The sequence below is a fragment of the Magnolia sinica genome, chromosome 5, assembly GCF_029962835.1.
Source record: "Magnolia sinica isolate HGM2019 chromosome 5, MsV1, whole genome shotgun sequence".
Taxonomy (NCBI): Eukaryota; Viridiplantae; Streptophyta; class Magnoliopsida; order Magnoliales; family Magnoliaceae; genus Magnolia; species Magnolia sinica.
Window position 1 is genome coordinate 107,842,762 of NC_080577.1, and position 19,506 is coordinate 107,862,267.

The following is a 19,506-nucleotide window of genomic DNA, read 5'->3' on the forward strand; positions in this document are numbered from 1 at the left end:
GAACCCACTGTTTTTTTTTTCCTTAGTTTTTTGTTTTTTCTTTTTACTTACACCACATGGAATATTAATTCCTGTTGAAACAGAATTTGTCTATCATTGAGCTATGTATCCAAACACACATACCCTGTGCCATCACATCCCCATCCATCAATTTTGTTCAATCATGTTATAAACATGGCCCAAAAAATAAAGGAAATTCAAAATTCAACTGGGTTGCATGACTGAAAAAGTGAGGACCAAACATCCACCGTTGAAACATTTATAGGCTGCGAAAGTTTTGAATTAACTTAATAATTTTGTACTTTTAGTTCACCCTATTAGGAATGACTTTATGAATGGCTTAAATTGCATATAAGAATTCTAGTGAACCATAGGGAGGTTTCAACAGTAAGGATTTATTCCTGTATTCACTCTTCTTCTTCTTCTTTTTCATAATTGCCACTCATATAAGTTTTGAAATTTTCTTATTTTCTGCCCATGTCTTAACATATTTTAGGCAAAATAGAAGGACAGTTGTTGGCCTCCATCAATTTACTGTTGCATTAAATTATTGAGACATAATGCCCTGGCAATGGGCATTCTACCCCTGCAGGTGGCACTCAGTCTTGGCTGGGAGAGCCAATTAGGTGAGACCCTGGTCTCATCCAAAACGGTGCAGCTTTTACTATGGGGCCACATTAATGCATGTAATATGTATCCAACATTGTCCATTTGTTTTTTCATATCATTTCAGGACATTATCCTAAAAATGATAAGATGGACCATATCATAAGAAACAGTGGTGATAAGGTCACTTAAGCCTCGTTGAAGGGGAAAAAATAAAAAACAAATATCATTTTGATCAAAACTTTTGTAGCTCATTTACTGTCAATCACTGTTGTTTTTGATGGTATGGTCCACTTGATAACCGAATGTGCTTCATTTTTAGAATAATGCCCTAAAATAATATTAAAAAAACATATGGATAGTACGGATACATAATACATACATCAAAGTGGTCTCACAATAACCCACATAAGGCCGCACCGTCTTGGGTGAGACCAACCCGATTGTATGTATTTTAATATTATGGTCCATCCTTTTCAACATATCATTTTAAGGCATAACCCCAAAAGGATATAGATACATGGCTCAAATGGGCCGCACTATTGGAATTGAATGCCTACCGTTGAAAATTTACCAAGAATCACATAAGTTATTGATCATTTTATGATATACAACAAAATATTAGGTATATTCTAATCTCAAGTGGACCACGTTACAGGAAATAATCTTGAATGAACGTTGACCATTAAAAAAATTTTAGGGCCATAAAAGTTTTGGATTAAGATTAGAGCTAGGCATTTCATACCCGAACCGGTGGATCCGGCCCGATTAAACCCGATCCGACCCAATTCAAACAGAACCGATGGATATGATCGGTCAGGATCGGGTAGCGTAATCCAGATCCGAATTATTTTCGGGTCGAATCCGGATAGGCCTTGTTCCGAACCGAACCAATCCAGAACCCGATCTGATTGGATCCGATTCGGACCGACCCGATCCAGACCATATATATATATATATATATATATATATATATATATATATATATATATATATATATATATATATATATATATATATATATATAAAATCTTTTTTTCTTTTACCACCTAGGCTTTACGTTCGGCGCCAAAAAATCCCGCCCAATGTTTCAGCTCTATCTCTCTATCTCTCTCTATCTCTCTGTTTCTGTTGAAGAAGAAGGCAAGAAGAAGGTTTTGGAGCTTGGATTTCTCTGCTGGAGAGAGATATATTGAGAAATGATTTATAGGTGTACAGAAGAAGGAAAGAGGAAAAGAGAGAGAGTCACAGCTTGATCGAAGAACGGTGTATGAAGCGGATCGGCTCATGTAACGTTAGCAAGTTTTGTGGGTCTGATCACAAGGTATATTTTATATCCAAACCGTCCATCCATTTGGCAAGCTCATTTTAAGGCTTGAGACAAAAAATAAGATAGATCTAACTACCAACTGGACCACATTGCAAAAACTAGTGGGAGATTAAACGTCTACCATTGAAACCCTTTTCAGGGTCACAGAAGTTTTGGATCAATATCAAATTTGTTTTTCCTCTTCATTTAGGTACGTGTGACCTTGTGAAATTTATTTTTCCTTTTCAATCAGGTGCTTATGACCTTATGAACAGATTGGATGTAAAATAAACGTTATGGTGGGCCTTACAAATTTTTTAACAGTGAAAATCATTATCTCTGCCACTATTTATGGTGTGGTCCAAATGATCTTTGGATATGATTTATTTTTTGGATAATGCTCTAAAATGATCTCTAAAAATAGATGAATGGTGTAGATATAATAAATACATCACTGTGGGGCCCATGTAACTTTGATCTCCTTTAAATTGTTCTCACAACTCAGAGCTCGAGGAGCGTCCGTGCTGTCTTCGCACGACACGTACTAGAGCAGCTATACAGCTGGTGCTAGCTACATACAACCTTTACTTTTACAAAGCTTCTTCAAGAAGCTATATAACTATACATTTTTATCTGTCTGAGTAAACTATGTGGGGCCCATCTTGAACTTTTTAGTTTTTCCACACTGTCCACCAGTTTTTTCAAATCATTTTAGGGGTTGAAACTAAATTTTAAGTATATTTAATAATCAAGTAGATCATACTATAGAAGACTAAGAATAATAATTTCCACACCGTTGAAAGAAATGAACGAACCGAATCTTATCCAATCCGATCCGACTCGGCTTTCCCGAGTCAGACTTGGATCGATTCAGGCCAGCAGGAGTTTGGATCGGTACGGGTTAGATCGGTACGGATTAGATGACCCGGACTCGGTCCCGGATCAGATTGGGTTCGGGTCAGTCCCTGCAAATTTCTAACGGAGTCGAGTTGGACCCAATGTGATCCAACTCGGTTTGATGCCCAACTCTAATTAAGATGATCTTTGTTTTTTCTCTTCATCTGGATCTGTATGACCTAATCAATAGATTGGATGTCAAATAAACAATACAGTGGGCCTTAGGAGGATTTTAATGGTGGATATCCAATCACTATTATTTTCCTGTGCCGTGGTCGACTGATATTTATATCCCTCTCCCTCTCGTATTTGGTATCAAGCTCTAAAATGATCTGTAAAAATGGATGAACGGAATGGATGAAAGACATACATCATGGTGGGCCCACATAGCACCGACCATCAGCCACCGGGCTGGTCCACGACGCAATCCGCGTCCGCCGATCAGTTTTTTGGTGGGGCAAACTCACTCCGAGTGTTTCAGTCCAGGCCCCTCCCAGCGTACGGCCCTTTTATCTCACGCGTGTGATTCCTCGACGCGCGTGCCGAGATTTACCAGCCTATCTCCGCGCGAATCGCTTAAGCATTCCCAGACAGCACCTGATCAGTTCATCCCAGCCGTTCGTCTCCCATCTCCTCCCTATAAAAACCGGTATCTCTGACTAGGGCCGTCTCTCTTTGATTTCTCCAGGATTTCAGTCTTCCCACAAGCAGGAGGAGAGACTGTGAGGGTTTTTCGGCGGCCTTCCCAAAGGTCAGTGAGAGAGCTGCTGTTCTTCCCTCCCCTTTTCGTGAATCTAGGGTTTCCATCATTACTTTTGTAATCTAGGGTTTCGATCATTCCTCTTGCAAATCAAGGGTTTTTGTTGCTGTTTTACGTTTTATTCTACCATTCAGTGCAGATCGTGGCTATGAATTTTATTTCTGATGTTTTTTTTTTTTTTTTCCGGTTGTTTTGGATTTGTTTTGGATCTGGTACTGTGTATTGAGATCTATGATATTCCTCCCTGATGTTCTTTTTGTAGATCTGTTACTCGTTTTATGATATCGGTTTATGTTTCTCGTAGATCTGATTGCTTTGGAGAGAGATTGGCTTCGCTGAGCTTGTTTGTATCTTTCTAGATCTGATTTTACACAGTACTGTATTCAGATGCTTCTTGTGAGGTGGTGAGATTGGGCAGATTGATGTTGTGTCATTTGGTTGGAGGATTTGGTTTTGAGATTTCTCCCGTTTTTTTTGGTAGATGTCTTTGCCCAGATCACAAGTGGGATGGGTGAGAATTGGATTTGAACTGTTCTTATTCGCTCTTTTTCCTGATTTCGAGCAGGGATAGAATTCCAATGGGGAGTGCCTCATTTGGTTGCGTTTCTAGCTCTGCAAGGAATCGATCCTGGTTAGGAATGCCTTTGGAATGGACTATTGTGTAGTTTAATGAGGTTAGTGGAGCTAGATTTTTTCATGCTTTGCATAAGGGTGCATTTGCTTGCAACAAATGTCATGAACTTCATGATATTTTGTACTGAATTAGACTTATTAATCCTGAAATATCATGATATTTCATGATATTTGGCGCACCAAACGCATAATAGGTATTTGATTTTGTAAATGTGAGTCTTTTTTTCCGTGATAATAAAGTTGTCATGCACCGGACTCGGTGACCGGACTCACAAGGAACCCGATAGCCGGTTTCGGCCGCAACAACCTCCGTAGTACCCCATTCTCGGCTCCTAGTACAGATTCCGATCCTGGGATCCCATAAGGTGGATTTCATAGCATGAATCTAATCCAAATCGAGCATACCCAAGATCATAGCAAGTAAATCTCAGGAATATAACCACAGGAAACACATTGCAAAATCCACTAAGAATTAAAACTTTATAGGTATATAAGGCTCAAAAGGAAATACATAAGGTGAGAAAGGAAGAGAAAAGTCTGCAACAGGTCCTCAGCATGCTCCAAACCAATGCTCCTCTGCTACTGAGCCGACCTAGGATCACCTGCACGCATCAATCGTATATAAGCTTATAGAAAGCTTAGAGGGTGGTGAAGGTGTGTGACAATGGTGCTCAGAAGAAGATAAGGGAGAATGCAGCAGGAAACATAAATGATACTAGCTGTACCGTGGCTAAGTTATGAATGCAATAAGCCGTACCCAGGGCTATGCAATGCAATACATGAGTACTGGGCGCCATACCAAGGCGATGCAACATAAGGCTTATACAGCCGATGCCAATGCAATGTGAAGTAATGTCAGTCCTCATATCCAATCCACATATCAAGTACAGTTCCATCATAAGGAATCCATCAGGGTCAAGTACGCTGCAGGATGACTGTCGCTTTTCAGACTTGCACAGTCAAACGAGCGTAGGAGACCTCACTACCCGCCTGTGGACAACCAATCACCAGTAAGGCTCGACGGTAGCGGACACATTCACGAGCTGGTCAAACTCAGCCTAGCTATTGCCCTCTTACATTAGGCGGGTAAGGCCACACCCTATCCCAACCGATCGCGCTATAGTGGGAGTCGCGGCCTAATGGTGAGGCACTCGTAAGCTCATGTTTTCCACTCGGTCTCGGCGTTGGGGCGTCTCCTCGATACCATGGAAGTTTAGGAGCTTTCACCCAGGGACATCTTATGCGCCCTAAATGCTCAAGTATCATTTCCGGCATCCACACACGGCCATCCACGATATACCTGTGGAGGCTACGACCCTGATAAAGCAAGGGCGGATATCCACATGCTACGCAATGTCAGATGCATGAATCACACAATCACTCATGCATCAATCCCAAGCATCCATTGTGCTTAAGAGGGGAAAACTCCATCACTCGGGGAGATACCAACATGTCCTACACAATGGCACAACCATGGCTAATCATATCTCAACCAAGCATCCATATGATGCGTATAGGAGTGGGCCATGAAGATGAATAGGGGTGTCAATGAGGTGAATGAGAAGATGTACTCTCTACCTTACCATGAAGGGTCTAGGTACTTAACCAATTCCTCATAAAGAATATATAACCTCTAGTAGGGGGCCATTTACCTGGGTAGCCCATGAGACTAAGCATACAAACTACGGGCCTAAATAATATAGAGATGGGCTTAGCGAAAGACTGAGGTGGGCATTCAACCACACTTAGATACAAACGGGCCTAGAGGGGTCCAAATGGGGACATTCAACCACCATTGCCCCAAGGCATCCAACCACAAACCATAGGCTACAAGGCCCAAGGTCCACATCCAATCCATATACATAAGTTCCATATAAAGCATTAAGAACTATGAGTCCAATCCATCCATAACAACATGGGCCAAAGAAAGGGAATCAAGGCTCAAAGCCCAAGTTCCAATGGCCATCAAATACGTGCATTTAGTTGGACTGAATGGGCATCCCATGAGCACAAAATCATGGCCCAAAAATATGTCTAAGTTGGGTGAAATGGGCCCCACTATATTAGCCCAATAATTAGCAATTTAAGTGGGCAATCAAGGGCCCAATACCACCCTTATCTCAGCCCATAAGTCCATCAAAATGGTGGAAGTCAGCCCAAACATATAGCTAACCAAGTTGGGACATTCCAGCCCAATCTGGGCCCACTACGAACTCCTAAAATCTGGTCTAAGTTTGGATTCTACAAATGATCATCAATGGTAACCCAAACAAGCATTAATTAAGTCCAAGAAAATACTAAATTATGAGGGAGCAACAAGTACCCAATTTCCTCAATGTGGTGGGCCCCTCATCCAATAAAAATTCAACAATATACATGTACATTTAATGCCCATAGCTGGACTTTCAGTCCACCTAATTTCCTGGGCCTATTGAGGCCCAAAAACTTGTCAAAGTGTGAGGGAATTAATCCCATAAGGGCTAACACTTCTTATAGGGGGCCCCCACTAGATGGAGGGGATTTGTCAGTTCAACATAAGTGGGCCTACTGCTGGAACACAAGCCCAGCAGCAGCCCAAGGCATGGGCATCCCAAGGGTGGGACGGTCTAAGGCCATGGACAACCTGGCCAAATACACATAAAGGTGGGCTCCACATGCCCCAATGGTGGGCCACACAGGGGACGTCCACCTAGGGTGGACCCACCCACATGGGCCCCACAAAAACAGAGGGACTACAAGGATGGAAAACATACATCATGGTGGGCCTAGGCTAGGGACGGCCAGCATGGCTGGACATCCAGTCATGCTTGCTAGTCCAGCTAGTTGGCCCCACAACCATAGCCTCAAAGGCTTCTAAAACATCACAAGGTGGGCCCCACAATCATGCACAAAAGCCCCAATGGGCTAGGCCTAATTACTGCTACAAACATAGAGAGGACAGCAAGATAGAAAAAATCAGCAATGTACGTGCTGCTGTCCTAAATTTGGTAGTAGGTCCAGGGCCTCTATAATTCTTGAAATTGAGGGCCGAGGTCCCTTATGATGTCTACAACAAGATGGAACCCAGAAAGATAGTCCACCTTCATCAAAATAATTTTTGAATTAAGGTTTTCTTGAGGTAATGTTGTTGGACTGCATAGTAGAAAATTTTAGCAGTCCATCATGTTGGCCCACCCTCTTGGAGTCTCAAATGGGGTCGGTTGGGGCTGAAATTTGGTATGCTCATAGGTGGGATACACCATCAAGAATCATATATTATATGGTATCAATCACCCTATCAAAAGTCCAAAAATCTGTCTAGACAATTTTGGACAGCAACATATATCTGATTTAAATAAATTTATAAACACTATTTACAAGGGGATTTAATCCCATAAAATCATGGTTTGGTCCATCCTAGTGGGCCCCACAAACTTCCAGACCATCCCCACCATAAAAACACCTTTGCATGTACCCCATTTAGGAGGATTTTGGGGCCACATGTCCAAGGGTGGACTACCATGGGCGTCCTCCCACTTTGGACGGTCTGGATTTTGTTGGTCCACAAGGTGGGCCACACTCGTGATCAGGGATGAATTAACAAGAAAAGAAGAAGAATATGGCCACAAGGGAAGGGTCTCTACCTCATTGAGGCCCTTCCCTTCATCATACATCCATACACATTCCATTATCATAATATACACAAGTTCTACAAAATTAAAAGGGCAATCTACTTGGGATCTATGGTGGAGATTCAAAGATCAAGGGTTTAGATGACTCAAAGATCTCTGATCAAAGGAAGAAAAAGCATGAAGGAATCCATGGAGAATGGTCCCTCGTGGGACCCATCAAGTAATGATGGTGGCCCCAAGTCTCCATCGATGTGCCTTGTAGCCCATCCTACATTGCATGCATGTTGCATGCAAGGGACCATTCTCCATGGATTCCTTCATGATTTTTCTTCCTTTGATCAGAGATCTTTAGGTCATCTAAACCCTTGATCTTTGAATCTCCACCATAGATCCTAAGTAGATAGCCCCTTTGATCTTGTGTATATTGTGATAATGGAATGTGTATGCATGTATGATGAAGGGAAGGGCCTCAATGAGGTGGAGACCCCTCCCTTGTGGCTGTATTCTTCTTCTTTTCTTGTTAATTCATCTTTGATCATGAGTGTGTAGCCCACCTTGTGGACCAACAAAATCCAGACCGTCCAAAGTGGGAGGACGCCCATGGTAGTCCAGCCTTGGACGTGTGGCCCCAAAATCCTCCTAAATGAGGTACATGCAAAGGTGTTTTTATGGTGGGGATGGTCTGGAAGTTTGTGGGACCCACTAGGGTGGACTAAACCATGATTTTATGGGATTAAATCCCCTTTTAAATAGTGTTTATAAATTTATTTAAATCAGATATATGTTGTTGTCCAGAATTGTCTGGACAGATTTTTGGGTCATCTTGGGGCCTGATTTTTGGACTTTTGATAGAGTGATTGATACCATATAATATATGATTCTTGAAGGTGTATATCCCACCTATGAGCATACCAAAATTTAGCCCCAACTGACCCCATTTGAGACTCCAAAAGGGTGGGCTAACATGATGGACTGCCAGATTTTTCTGCCGTGCAATCCATTACCTCAAGAAAACCTTAATTCAAAAATTATTTTGATGAAGGTGGACCATCTTTCTGGGTTCCATCTTGTTGTAGACATGATGAGGGACCTCGACCTTCAATTTCAAGAATTATAGAGGCCCTGGACCCACTCCCAAATTTAGGATAGCAACATGTACATTGCTGAATTTTTCTACCTTGCTGTCCTCTCCATGTTTGTAGCAGTAATTAGGCCCAGCCCATTGGGGCTTTTGTGCATGATTGTGAGGCCCTCCTTGTGATGTTTTAGAGGCCTTTGAGGCCATGGTTGTGGGGCCAACCAGCGAGCATGACTGGACGTCCAGCCATGCTGGCCGTCCCTAGCCTAGGCCCACCATGATGTATGTTTTCCATCCTTGTAGTCCCTCTGTTTTTGTGGGGCCCATGTGGGTGGGTCCACCCTAGGTGGACGTCCCCTGTGTGGCCCACCATTGGGGCGTGTGGAGCCCACCTTGATGTGTATTTGGCCAGGTCGTCCATGGCCTTGGACCATCCCACTCTTGGGACGCCCATGCCTTGGGCTGCTGCTGGGCTTGTGTTCCAGCAGTAGGCCCACTCATGTTGAACTGACAAATCCCCTCCATCTGGTGGGGGCCCCCTATAAGAAGTGTTAGCCCTTATGGGATTAATTCCCTCACACTTTGACAAGTTTCTGGGCCTCAATAGGCCCAGGAAATTTGGTGGACTGAAAGTCCAGTTATGGGCATTAAATGTACATGTATATTGCTGAATTTTTATTGGATGAGGGGCCCACCACATTGAGGGAATTGGGTACTTGTTGTTCCCTCATAATTTAGTATTTTCTTGGACTTAATTAATGCTTGTTTGGGTCACCATTGATGATCATTTGTAGGATCCAAACTTAGACCAGATTTTGGGAGTTCCTAGTGGGCCCAGATTGGGCTGGAATGTCCCAACTTGGTTAGCTATGTGTTTGGGTTGACTTCCACCATTTTGATGGACTTATGGGCTGAGATAAGTGTGGTATTGGGCCCTTGGTTGCTCACTTAAATTGTTAATTATTGGGCTGATGTAGTGGGGCCCAATCCTCCCAACTTAAACTTGTTTTGGGCCATGAATGTGTGTACATGGGCTACCCATTAAGTTCAACTAAATGCATGGATCCTATGGCCCTTGGGCCTTGATTCCCCTCTTTGTGCCCATGTTGTTGAAGGTAGTATTGGATCCTTTTCTTATGCCTTTATGTGGGGCTTATGTATGTGGTTTGGATATGGGCCTTGTAGCTATATGGATTATGGTTGGTTATGCCTTTTGGGAAATGGTGGTTGAATGTCCCCATTATGAACCCCTCTAGGCCCGCTTGTATTTAAGTGTGGTTGAATGCCCACCTTAGACTCTTGCTAGGCCCGTCTCTATATTATTTAGGCCTGTAGCTTGTATGCTTATTCTCGTGGGCTACCCCAGGTAAATGGGCCCCCACTAGAGGTTGATTCCTTATGGAAATTCATCTAAGTACCTAGACTTGGTCCTTTCTTGGATAGTAGGAGTGTACTACATTGTACATCGCCGCATGGCGCGTCTAGAATCATCTTCATGACCCATGTACATCATTGTATACTTGGTTAACAGTGTGTGTGTGGTCATAGTTGTGTCATTGGGCATTATATGTTAGCTTCCCCGAGGGATGTAGTATCCCCTCTTGAGCATGTTGGATGCTTAGGATTGATGCATGGTTGATTATGTGATTCATGCATCTGGCATTGCATAACACGTGGATATTCGCCCTTGCTTCATCAGGGTCGTAGTCTTCACAGATATATTGTGGATGGCTGTGTATGGACACCGGAAATGATACTTGAGCATTTGGGGCGCATAGGATGTCCCTGGGTGAAAGCCCCTAAACTTCCACGGTACCGCGGAGATGCCTCAACGCCGAGACCGAGTGGAAAACACGAGTGCCTTATATCATTAGGTCGTGACTCCCACTGTAGCGTGGTCGGTTGGGAGGGGGTGTAGCCTTACCCGCTTGATGTAAGAGGGCAATAGCTAGGCTGAGTTTGACCAACTCGTGAATGGGTTCGCTACCGTTGAGCCTCGCTAGTGATTGACTGTCCACAGGGGGTAGTGAGGTCTCCTACGCTCGTTTGACTGTGCGGGTCTGAAAAGCGGCAGTCATCCTGCAGTGTACTTGACCCCGGTGGATTCCTTATGATGGAACTGTACTTGATGTGTAGATTGGATATGAGGACTGGCATTACTTCGCATTGCATTGGCATCGGTTGTGTAAGCCTTATGTTGCATTGCCTTGGTATGACGCCCAGTACTCATGTATTGCATTGCATAGCCCTGGGTACGGCTTACTGCATTCATAGCTTAGCCTCGGTACGGCTAGTATCATTCATGTTTCTTGCTACATTCTCCCCTATCTTCTTCTGAGCACCATTGTCACACACCTTCACCACCCTCTAAGCTTCCTATAAGTTTATGCACGATTGATGCGTGCCGGTGATCCTAGGTTGGCGCAGTAGCGATGGAGTATTGGATTGGAGCGTGCTGAGGGCCCGTTGTAGTCTTTTCTCTTCCTTACCTTATGTATTTCCTTTTGAGCCTTATGTAACTGTAAAAGTTTAAATTTCTAGTGGATTTTGTAATGCGTTCCTATAGTTACTTTCTGATATTTACTTGTTATGTTCTTGGGTATGCTCGATTGAATCGGATTTATGTTATAGAAATCCTCCTTGTAGGATCCCAGGATCGGAACCTGTCTCAGGAGCCGAGAATGGGGTACTACGGAGGCTGTTGTGACCGGAACCGGCTATCGAGTTCCTTGTGAGTACGGTCACCGAGTCTGGGGCGTGACCAGCCGCGAGACCTAAAGGAATGACATGCACACTTGGGTTAGGGTCTTACAAAAGTTATGGGTCTGCTTTTTATGGGTGCTTGCAAGTAGGATTTGTAGTTCTATGACTATAAGCAATGTTCAAAGTATCAGTATTGTGTGTTATGTATCACACCTTGGGATATATATATATATATATACACACACACACACACACACACACACACACACACATATTGGTTATCACATGGGATATTTTGGTTGTATTGTGTAATATGTCACTGTTTTGTAAACATGCGGAAACATTGGGAAATTGGTCGATTTTTCAATGAAACTTCAGTGATTTTAAAAAAGACATCAATACACACTTACAAATCAAAAATTTACCAAAAACAATTGGACATAATAGGTTTTCTTTGTATGGCGTCCTAATCTATGCAGTCTAACTGAATTGATGCAAATATATTCGAAGTCTATTCATATAATTTATAAATGTAAGAAGACGTGTGGAAACACAATATATACATTCAAAAGCAAAAGAAGAATCACTAGATCAGGATACGTACATGTTTAATTTTATGTTTGGATACAAAGATTGCAATTGATTTGCGAGAAATTGGAAATTTTTGATTTTTTTTTCAATTTTCCACAACTTGGCCATCTCCACCAAATCTCAAAATCGAAGCTCACAATCCATGATTTTTCATGAAAAATCATGGATTTGTAACAATTTGACATTGATTTAACATGATTTAAAGAAAAAAGGATCGAAATTTGAAAATGCTCACTGGATCAAACATGTGAGATATATCCCGCTACTTGTTTGTTTTGTGTTGCATAGGTGGGATACAAGATATATCGTGGGATATATCAGTCGATATTGTCGATAATTAAAACCCTGACTAGAAGTATTGTTAGCTTGGAAATTCTTATGAATCCATCTTGATTGGCTACTCATTGATGTATTCTTTAGTTTGGTGACGCATTTAAATGTGCTAGGAATTGTTGTTTAGAAATACACAGAAAAGAAACTAGATCTGATTGTTTGGTTGCAGTTTGTTCTAGATTTGATTGTTTTAGAGGTGTAGATCGATTACTTTATTTAAAGGTTACAGCTTATGCCGCTTGTATATCTTTTTGGATCAATTTATTCTGTCAGATGATTTGTCGTCTCATTACCAGTATTGGCCAATAACAATATGGCTGTATTGTCCCTGAAACTGCCAAATACAGGGAAATATGGAGTATGGGACCATATCGGTGGTGAATGATCCATTACCCAATACAACAATTTTAAATCTTCATCCCACTTGCATCTTTAACAAAATATTTCACATGAATGAGAATGAACCCTACAAAATTGTCGACTTCATGTGTTATTCTTTCCAGAAAGGTAATCATGGGAACATTTAAGATTAATATATGCATAGAGGTGTACACAAACCGAGCTAGCTCGGTTAGCTCTCTCGACTCGAAAAAGCCCGATTCGACTTAGTTCAAGCTGATTTTTGAGCTCGAAAATGAGTTCGAGCCAAGTTCAAGTTGGCCCCAGCTCGACTCGACTCGGATCGAACCCAGCTCGAATCGAACTTGGATTGAACCAGTTCGATGACTCGGTTACTTTGATATTGATGTTGCTCACTAAGTGTTTGATGAAATGACTCAACGACGTGTGGCTAGTGGCAAGGAAGGTATGCATATGAAGCAAATATCCTTTTTTTCTTGATTTTTATGTTACCTAGAAGGTGTTTGATAAAATACTTGAAAAACCTTTGCTGCTGTTTTACATACAGTGGGTTTTTTAAGGTGCGGTCCAGGTGTTTGTGGAAATGCTGCACAGGCGAACTCAGCTCGAACGAGTTCGAGCTGTTGACCGAACTGAGCTGAGTTGGCCAGCCAGGCTCGAGGACTGAGCCGAGCCGAGCTGAGTTCGAGTTGAGGTAAGCTAGTGGCCGAGCCGAGTCGAGCTGAGGCCAGCTTGACTTGGGTCGACTTGATGTACACCCTTATATATTCATGTGAATTTACAATGTTATTTGTGGAAATCACCACTGTTGTTTTCTTTTGCGAATGCGTCATTTTCCCGATTTATTGTTTTATGTCAGATGACACTTACAAAATTGTTAATTGATAAGCATAGGAACAACACAGTCCATTAAATGATATGCTCAGTGGCAATCTTATTCAATTGTCCTCACTAAAAAGCTAAGACTGCCAATATAGATAGCTGAAATGGTTAGGATTGAGTTCTGGAGAGTTCAGGGCAGATTGCATGTCTTATCTGTTCTAGTAATGCCTTAGGGCTTATTTGGGGGCTTGTATGGAATGTATTGGAATCCAAAACACATTTACCCTGTAATCAAGGCGATTCTGAATCCTCAGTTGTGTTCGGCATCTTGTAATTGGAATGTGTTGGAATCCAAACCTCCTGTTTGGGAGCTTGTATTTGGAATGCATTGGAATTTTTTAGTATATTAACAAGACCTAAATTTGATAAACTAAATAAGATTTAATAACCCAACTTGGTGTATACATATGTGATATTTTATAGAATGATTGTAATAAGCCATTGAAATACATACTCTGGTTAGGGGTGTACATCAAGTCGAACCGAGTCGAGTTGGCCTCAGCTCGACTCGGCTCGACCACTAGCTAACCTTAGCTCGAACTCGGCTTGGTCTTCGAGCCTGACTGGCCAGCCCGACTTGGTTCGGTCGGCGTCTCGGGCCAGTTCGAGCCAAGATTGAGTCGGGTTCGCCTGTGCAGCATTTCCACAAACACCTGGACTGTCACCTTCAAAATCCCACTGTTTGTAAAATGGTGGTAATGGTTTTACAAGTATTTTATCAAACACCTTCTAAGCAACATAAAAACCAAGAAAAAATGGGTATTTGTTTCATGTACATTCCTTCCTTGCCACCAGCCACACTTCGTTGGGTCATTTCATCAAACACTTGGCGATCAACATCAATATCGAAGGGAGGAAGACCGAGGTGAGTGCCTGAGAGAGGAGGGAGAGGCTAGAGAGAGAGAGGGAGGAAAACTAGAAGAGGGGTTAGAGATTAGGGGCGCCGGGCAAATGAAATGGGTTAGGGTTTAGGGGCGCCGGCCGTGAGGAGTAGTAGAGAGTAGTAGGTTTTTTTTTAAAAATAAAATAAAATAAAAGGGTATATATACCCCTGCACCGAGTCGAGTCAAGTCGAGCTGAGTTCGAGCTGGATTCGATCTGAGTCGAGTCGAGCTGGGGCAAGCTCGAACTCGTTTTCGAGCTCCAAAAATCAGCTTGACTCGGTTCGAACTCAGGTTCGAATCCAGTCGAGCGATCCAACCGAGCTAGCTTGGTTCGTGTACACCCCTAACTCTAGTAAACAAGGATCACAAACAACCGTCTCATCAATGTTTTTAAACCGTCCATTTAGATGGCCAACATTTGGATGGTTCGGATCAAACATGTGATTTTGGAGTTGCAGCCATTAATCGGACTGTTTTGGGGTATCATCCGCATGCCACATATACAATGAATTAGTAGCCTAGCTTTAAAAAGGGAGCCAAAAAGGCTTTTCACTATGATTACACCCGAATCACAACAAAAACATGAGATTTCAAAACTCACTAAAAGTGTGCATTTCAAATACCTCCGATTCCATTTACATCCAAATAAATGGCGCGAAACAATGGATTTGGGGCAAAATCTCCAAAAATTCACTCAAATACAAGGTGCCAATCAGCCCTATAGATGAGTTGTAATGACTATCTATCTTGACATTCAAAGCAGGTATCTTGTTGCTGTGTAAAATGGAACCTATACGTGGATCCCAGTTTTTTTTCATCATGTTCTTTGATTTGTGTCGCATGAACTTACCTAATATGTTTTGTAGCCCTAACTTTTCTGGTGTCACTGATGGACTCTTGAAATAGCACCTAGCTTTCTTTTATTGTTCTGACCAATGGAATCGATACAGCCTCTTGATTTTCTAGCATCATTATTGCACTGCTTAAAATGCCAGTTTCCCTCCATCATTTTGTCCATTTGCTTCATTTATCTGTATTATGGAAGATTTGGGAAATGGTTCTTAAGGAGGATATACATCATGTTGAACTCTTATAATGCAAGATTTGACAATGAAATAAGCTACCACATTCTCTTCATATTTTTGAATATTTGGTTTGTTAAAGAATAATCTGGTACTGAGTTGACTCCATTTCAGAGTGGAGTACCAAACAAGTCTCCTCTCTGAACATGCATATGCCCCAACCTAGTTGCATGGGCGGATGGACTCCAAACGAGACGTTCCATTTTTTGTCCTCCGACTAACAACACCTATTCTGAATTTTGATTCCTTGATTTGATGAGTGATGTCTGTGCTGTTAAAGGATGTGATATTTTTCTAGAGTAAAAGTAATGTAACATAACCTCTTAAAAGAACCATAATCCTAAGTTGATCTGAGATTTAGTGGTTTCTTCTGTTTTTTAGTTTTTGCTTTCTTTTTGGCATTAGAGACATTCCAGTTTGTATATTGATCGAATGTGTGTCCCCATGTACCTACTATTGCTTGTACTGATTTACCTTGTCTGCTTTTCTCATACCTGTTATTTGTTTTCATGCAGGTCACCGCAGTGAGTAGTAAAAATGGCGGATGGAACACATCATCCATCTATAATTCAAAAGATAAACGGGCAATCTTCCCTCTGCTCTAGGCTCTCTCCCACCTTGCAGGCCAGGAATGCTAGCATCCATAGTCTGTCCAGAGCATATGTTAATGGAGGCCTTCAGAGTCCCCTGTTCCAGGCTCGCCAAGGCAATGGGGTTAATGGCCTTTCACTCATCTCTTCACCTGTGTTTGTCCAGGCACCCTCAGAGAAAGGTGCTAAAGGTTTCCTTATTGATTTCCTCATGGGAGGAGTTTCTGCTGCCGTCTCGAAAACTGCAGCTGCTCCAATTGAGCGTGTGAAGCTCTTGATCCAGAATCAGGATGAAATGATCAAGGCCGGTCGGCTCTCAGAGCCCTACAAGGGAATTGGGGACTGCTTTGCCAGAACGATCAAGGATGAAGGCTTCCTCGCATTATGGAGAGGAAATACTGCCAATGTCATCCGTTACTTTCCCACCCAGGTTAGTTATTCCAATCATGTCCAGAAAACATTACTCCAGCTTTCATCATTTCTGCCCTTTTGCTTTCTCATGTTGTCATGTGCGTTGAATTATTCATAATGCTTTCAAGATGTAATGTATACCAGGCCTTGAACTTTGCTTTTAAAGATTACTTCAAGCGGCTTTTCAACTTCAAGAAGGATAGGGACGGCTACTGGAAATGGTTTGCTGGGAACTTGGCTTCTGGAGGTGCGGCCGGAGCTTCTTCCCTCCTTTTTGTCTACTCCCTTGATTATGCTCGAACCCGTCTGGCAAATGATGCTAAGGCTGCCAAGAAGGGTGGGGAAAGGCAGTTCAACGGCCTGATCGATGTCTACAGGAAAACTTTGAAGTCTGATGGCATTGCTGGGCTTTACCGTGGATTTAACATCTCATGCGTTGGCATCATCGTGTATCGTGGGCTATATTTTGGAATGTATGATTCTCTGAAGCCGGTTGTGTTGACCGGTCAGTTGCAGGTTAGTAGTAATGGAGAATATAGATAGTGATTGTGTTTTACGGAATTGCAGACAGTTGCTGATGATATGATATTGTGATTGGTGGTTGCAGGATAGCTTCCTTGCGAGTTTCCTGTTGGGATGGGGAATCACCATTGGTGCTGGGTTGGCATCCTACCCGATCGATACAGTCCGTAGAAGGATGATGATGACCTCTGGCGAAGCTGTCAAGTACAAGAGCTCCTTGGATGCATTCAACCAGATCCTCAAGAACGAGGGGGCTAAGTCCCTCTTCAAGGGCGCTGGTGCAAACATCCTGCGTGCGGTCGCAGGTGCTGGTGTGCTTGCTGGTTATGACAAGCTGCAGCTGATAGTCTTAGGGAAGAAGTACGGATCTGGCGGCGGCTAACTACCATTAGGCAGATTAAAATTACAGGAGTGATGATGATGAACAAGGACAAAGGTAATTTTGTTTTCTCCCCTTCTAGTTTTGAATAATTTGAGCAGCGGATATATTTTTTTCTGCCAAACTGAAACTCCTGTATGGTTTTGGTTTTCCTGATTCCAAAGTGCAGTAGTGGTAGGTACTCAGAATCTGATACTACATGGTTGCAGCATTCCATTGTTATGGCTGCTGTGTAGTCTTCAGTTCGTTTTTTTGGGAAGAGAATAATTTTATATGGCATCATGTTGTTATCCTAGCATCGTTTTTGTTGGATTTGGGGACTAAGTTGTATCCAGATACTGTTTTTTTGTTGTTTCTATTATAGTGTTATCACTTTATTGCATTGGCCATTTGGCAAGACTGCAGAAATATGTGATGTCATCTGGTCCTAAGTTCCTAACTATGTGGAGCTTGCGATCAACTGATCCTGATTGTCAGTGGTGGCTCTGTGGCAGGAGCATGCCCCAAAGGTTTCCCTCATTAGATAATAGCCATCCACTGAAATTTTGGCTATTCTTCTGATGAATGTGGGCTATTGCTGTTTTCATAAAAGATGTTTTAGGGGGGCATTATCAATCTGTGTCTTGGTCCCCCATTATTCATATGAATGCTGGGATCATAGATTTATATTTTTCATAATATGGTATTATGATTGGTTTGTTGGAAGTAGAAGGGTTGCTCATGTGAGTGTTTGTTTGATCATGTATTTGCATCTTGATGCCTCAGTTGTATGTGGGTGTGTGGAGCTGATGGGCCCCCCATTCCTCGATCAGTTTGTTGTATACAGCTGAGATTGGGTCCATAAACATGTGTTTGTGGAGCCTGGATAAATCGTCCAGTGATTGATCAGGTAAAAACCCTATGCAAGATTTTGATGTTGGTTGCTTGACCTGAATGTTGTGATATGCATCCTCAGGTCATCTATAGAGCTTTTAACGTGTATGTGAACCTATGGTTTACCCAGTGGATCTTGTATAATTTTAATTGGACCTGTTTATAACCTGGTCTAGTCGGGTTTGGTAGGTTCCAGATAGGATCTGCTTAGCTTTTTATAGTATAATTGTTCATGTTTAATGTATTGATGTTTCCTGAGCCATGCATATAAGAAAGCCTATTTATACACCATACCTGTTGGAAGTCTCTTGGCTGGTGGCTGTAGGTCATCAAATATCCAGTGGTCTGCAATGCCCATAAGCTGGATGTGGTTGTCAGAAGCTTTAATTGCACAAGCTAGCCTTGATGAACCATGCTGGCGGTTTGATGTAGAGCGGGTCGTCACGGACAGTTTCATGGCCAAGATGGATCAGAAAAGGCCCGGTCAACGACAAAAGTGATCCGGACCATCGGACCTTAGATCGGGCGTATCTCGCAATCCGGAATGAGTTATCTGACGTAAAATATATGATTTTGGGGTAGAACGAGCTACTTTAGCCAATCAACCCAGCTACGTCAGGTTGCGCAGCCCGGAATTGCGAAAAATCCCTTGATCGACGGTCATTTTCCTGTTTTAATTTTGTTTTTATTATAAATAGTAAGTTTTAGTTTGATTATAACTCTTCATCCGTCGGGCTCTAGGAGTTGCGCCCAACGTGAAAAGAGCTTAGAATAATTAGGAGAACGGTTTGGTGAAGCCAAATAGGACACTATTTTTGGCCGAACACCTTGTGCACTAGCAGACATCACGACCGTCTATAAATAGTAAGTTTACTATTTATAGTAAGCCGCGGATTCTAGGAGTTTGAGTTGTAGTTTGATTCTGATTTCTTTCCCATTACTTGGTACCCCTATTTAAAGAGTTGTGAACTCGTTTTTACTCAGTCATTAATCAATTTGGAA

The 19,506-nt window shown here is 42.3% G+C and overlaps 1 protein-coding gene across 1 annotated transcript; it reads left to right on the forward strand.

The window, feature by feature from the left end:
* Positions 1 to 3,404: 3,404 nt before the first annotated feature.
* Positions 3,405 to 17,979, forward strand: LOC131246623 (ADP,ATP carrier protein 3, mitochondrial-like). The gene is made up of 4 exons (XM_058246931.1): positions 3,405 to 3,563; positions 16,245 to 16,749; positions 16,875 to 17,246; positions 17,338 to 17,979. The coding sequence occupies exons 2-4, from the start codon at positions 16,267 to 16,269 to the stop codon at positions 17,632 to 17,634; spliced, it is 1,152 nt and encodes a 383-aa protein (XP_058102914.1). The 5' UTR covers positions 3,405 to 3,563; positions 16,245 to 16,266; the 3' UTR covers positions 17,635 to 17,979.
* The last annotated feature ends 1,527 nt before the right edge of the window (positions 17,980 to 19,506 follow it).

Excerpts from the sequence above, each read along its gene's own strand:
- LOC131246623 (XM_058246931.1), top strand. The coding sequence starts at position 16,267 with ATGGCGGATGGAACACATCATCCATCTATAATTCAAAAGATAAACGGG. Across the intron at positions 16,750-16,874 it reads TCCGTTACTTTCCCACCCAG|GCCTTGAACTTTGCTTTTAA; the intron begins GTTAGTTATTCC and ends AATGTATACCAG. Across the intron at positions 17,247-17,337 it reads TGTTGACCGGTCAGTTGCAG|GATAGCTTCCTTGCGAGTTT; the intron begins GTTAGTAGTAAT and ends TGGTGGTTGCAG.